Below are 3,665 nucleotides of genomic sequence, written 5' to 3'. Positions count from 1 at the left end.
TCTTTTGAGCAGATCACTTTGCAGTACAGGTCAAAGCTGGGGCTGCTCTTGAACCTGGGCGTGCATTTACTCACCTTAGATTCCTGGGAAGCTTTTAGGTTCACTGACACCCCTGTATCTCCCTCACCCAGTGCAGAACAAGAGTCAGGATCTTGGGGGTGGAAGTGGAATGGGCATTCTGTTTTTCAAATTCTCAATAATGACCTGGGACATGAAGATGTAACTGGCCTGCACGTCTCTGTGGACCCCGAGATTAAACAAGCACCTGCCCAGCCCCTGGATCTGCCAGTCAGGAACCCTAACTGTGTGTTGTCTGCTGAGCACCACCGAGTTGGACACAGGTTGAGAACAAGGGAGGAAGCCCAGGTGACAGCAGAGATGCTGAAGGCAAAGGAATTCAGACTTGAGCTGGGGGTGGGGTGAACGGTGGGGGGACAGTTGAATGTAAAACTGCCAGAGGAAGCAGAATGGAGAAAAACAAGGTGACGGTGAATTTAGTCATTTCCTAGAGATGTTGTTTTGCTTTGGGGCTTCCTTATACTCTCTCTTGATGCTGGGTCATGTGTGAGCTTCTGAAATGGAGTGTGAACAGGTGTGTGTATGTCAAAAAATGCAGGGTGGTGCGTCACGTCACCAGCTGTGCAGACATTAGATGGTGATAATAGTTCACCTTTGTGAAGGTGGCTCTTGGGAGTTGAGAATTTTAGAATACTTTACAATGGACCTTTAAAAAACATTATATGGGAAAGGAAGTTAAAATTTAGGGGAAAGCAGAATATTTCGTCCTTTTCTCCAGGCACCCAACACCTAGGCAACACATACAAAGTGAAATTGTAATGGTGCTTGATAGATAAGCCCGGTTTCCCTGCTGGCTCAGTGGTAAAGAATCCACCTGCCAGTGCAGGAGATACAGGAGACGCGGGTTTAATCCCTGGGTTGGGAAGATACCCTGCAGGAGGAAACAGCAACCCAGTCCAGTATTCTTGCCTGGAGAATCCCATGGACAGAGAAGCCTGGTGAGCTGTAGTCCATGTGGTCGCAAAGAGTCAGATAGGACTGAGCTACTGAGCACGCACGCATATACTTTACTAAGCCTGTTTGAAAACAAATCCTGTTGGGCCCCCCGACAGGGATGATGGGTGTCTAGGCCACCAACTCCTCGGTTCTCCAATCTGAAAACACTCAAAGGATGGAGGCAGAACTTGTACACATTTTTCTATCGATGTAACCAATGGAATCACCTCCCAACCCCCACTCCCCCACCAACTGGTACCCATTCTTATATTGGCGACACTTGGAAATGTTAAACACCAGTGGAAAACTTGAGATGTTACGGGCCCAGGTGTATTAAAATAAGATCAAAAATAGAAATATTAGGTATATACACAAACAGCATAGGTGAAATGTGATATGACATAGCGTTTTCCATTCAAGCTACAGTAGAAAAATTTAACAAACAAAACCTCTATCTAATTGCTCCAGTGACTCAGAAAAGCCTCCTCACTCGTTTAGTTTCCAGCATAGCCTCATATAAATAGACTCACACAGACCACACACAATTTAGAAAAGATTGCTGAATCACAAAAATAGCCCCCGAATACGGCATTTTTACTTTCTAGAGTACAACTAAAATGAATACTTGATCAATAAAATAATGTTCAGAATCATTTGAAGCAATAAAGAAAGCTCTGATGTTTTGTAAGGCCCTAGAAGGTTCCGCAGAGATTAGAATCATCTTGTTCGTCCAAACTACAAGGTCCAAAGAAGTCTGGATAGAGGAAATTGTAGAATTGAAAAGCTGGACTTTAAAAAAAACATTCCTTCTATTGGCAGAGCAGTTTCTGAAGCTCCCTTCCAGGGGAGCTGGGCAAACCTGGGTGGTTGGGGAATCTGCATGGCTTAACACGGTGGCCCTGCCTGCTTGCTGATGACACTTTCAAGGAAAGAGATTCCTCTGCCCAGGTGGGGTTCTGAGTGATCTCCGTGGAAGGAAGTGATCTCCAGTCCAGATTTCATGGGGTGGGAGGTCACAGAAATCTGGGAAGGACATGGAAGCATCTGACTTAACCTGCAAAATCTAACAGGTTGGATTAGTAGATTTTTTTTTTTTTAACAAATAAGCTCAAGCACAGAGAACATACAAGGAAGTGCAATGGAGACATCTGGTTATTTCTGTTGTGCTCCTGTCTGCGACTCACTGAAATGGCCTCCGAACTTCTGAGTCACATGCCCCCTTGTAAACAAGAGGCCGATGTGGGTGCACTTTGGTGGGATAGGTGTTTTCTTTTCAGAAATCCATGTCCAGGTGTTGGACTCGCAGAGCCAGTGTGCCCACTGGGTGCAGGCTGGTGGGCATATTGCCCTTGAGAGGAGAATCCTTTCCCATGGAAGAAGTCCTTCCTGAGTTTTAGCCTTGTGTGAAGGAAGCAAGGATAGCCGGGGAAGCCAGCCCAGGAAATAACTAGTGACCGGGGATTGTTGTTTTTCCCTTTGGAGGGAGGCGGCGGTCCCGTGCGTGGCTTGAGTCCCCAGCACTAAGGCTGCTGCTGGTACTGGCCCTCGGTGGCCGTGTAGAAGTCGTCCAGCACGCTCTGTAGGTAGTCAAACGTTGGCCTCTCCTCTGCCTTTTCCTTCCAGCACATCTTCATGATGTCGTAGAGCTCATCTGGGCAGTTCTCCATGCGGGGCATCCTGTAGCCCTGCGACAGGGCGGTCATCACGTCCGCGTTAGTTCTCCCTGGAGGCGAAAAACCCACAGGTACTGTTTAGAAGCCTGACTGAGGGTCATGCGATGCAGTGGTACCCACCTCCTTCATCCCTGGTTGGAGTAAGTGTCGGAGGATGGGGTGGGCTAAACTGTGTTCCCACAGTCCCTGCTATCCTGGAAATTCCTATACTGAAGACCTAGCCCCAAGGACCTCAGAATGGGACTGCGTTTAGACATAAGCCCTCTAAAGAGGTGACCAAGCCTTTAGGGTGGGCCTAAGCCCCACCTGACTGGTGTCTTTATAAGAAGAGGAGATTAGAACATGGAGATGCAGGAGAAAGCCAGAGAGAAGACAAATGGAGATGTTGTCTCAAGAGCCAAGGATGAGCCTTGGAGAAAGCAATCCTGTCAACACCTTGATCTTGGACTCCCGGCCTGAGGAACTGTGAGAAAATACATTTCTGTTGTATGAGTGATTCAGTTTGTGGTATTTTGTTACAGAAGTTCTCAAAACTGGCAGAGGGGCTACAGACATTTCTGTAAGCAACGTAATCATATAAAGGAGGTTAGTACAAAGAGGATCTAGGCAGCATTCAGCTGCCAAAGTAAAAATCGGTGAACATGATAAGCGGAAGGCAGAGCGAGTTCTCTTCAACGACAAAAGGACGTTGGACCTGACAGATCTTGTGAATAAACACCCGATTCTAACATTTCATCTCACTCTCTTTTGCACTATTTTTTTCCCCCAGCTTCTACCGGTAATTAAAAAAAAAAAATCATTTTCTCACCCATTATCTCCCAATACTTTTTCAAAATCAGCTTTTCATTGCAAGTTTACTTAAAGAAGTCAGGGTCCTTAAGTGAGCTAGACCAACTGTTTCATTCCCACTCCTCAAATCATCCTCAGGACAAGAGGCAGAGCTCGGTGGGCTCCAGCGAGGGAACCCCCTGCCTGCTG

At 46.8% G+C, this 3,665-nt stretch overlaps 1 protein-coding gene across 2 annotated transcripts in view; it reads right to left on the bottom strand.

Annotated features, from left to right (window-relative positions):
- Positions 1 to 1,316: 1,316 nt before the first annotated feature.
- Positions 1,317 to 3,665, bottom strand: part of LYN (LYN proto-oncogene, Src family tyrosine kinase) — a 75,829-nt gene continuing 73,480 nt past the window's right edge. For both annotated transcript variants that reach the window (XM_010838968.1, XM_010838969.1), the window contains exon 14: positions 1,317 to 2,737. In XM_010838968.1, the coding sequence (XP_010837270.1) occupies positions 2,535 to 2,737 (203 nt within the window). In that variant the 3' untranslated portion in view covers positions 1,317 to 2,534. The remainder of the gene's footprint in view (positions 2,738 to 3,665) is intronic.

Source organism: Bison bison, unplaced genomic scaffold (assembly GCF_000754665.1).
Source record: "Bison bison bison isolate TAMUID 2011002044 unplaced genomic scaffold, Bison_UMD1.0 scf7180017864108, whole genome shotgun sequence".
Classification (NCBI taxonomy): Eukaryota; Metazoa; Chordata; class Mammalia; order Artiodactyla; family Bovidae; genus Bison; species Bison bison.
The sequence above is the reverse complement of the archived record's forward strand: the minus strand, read 5'-3'. Positions and strand labels throughout refer to the sequence as shown.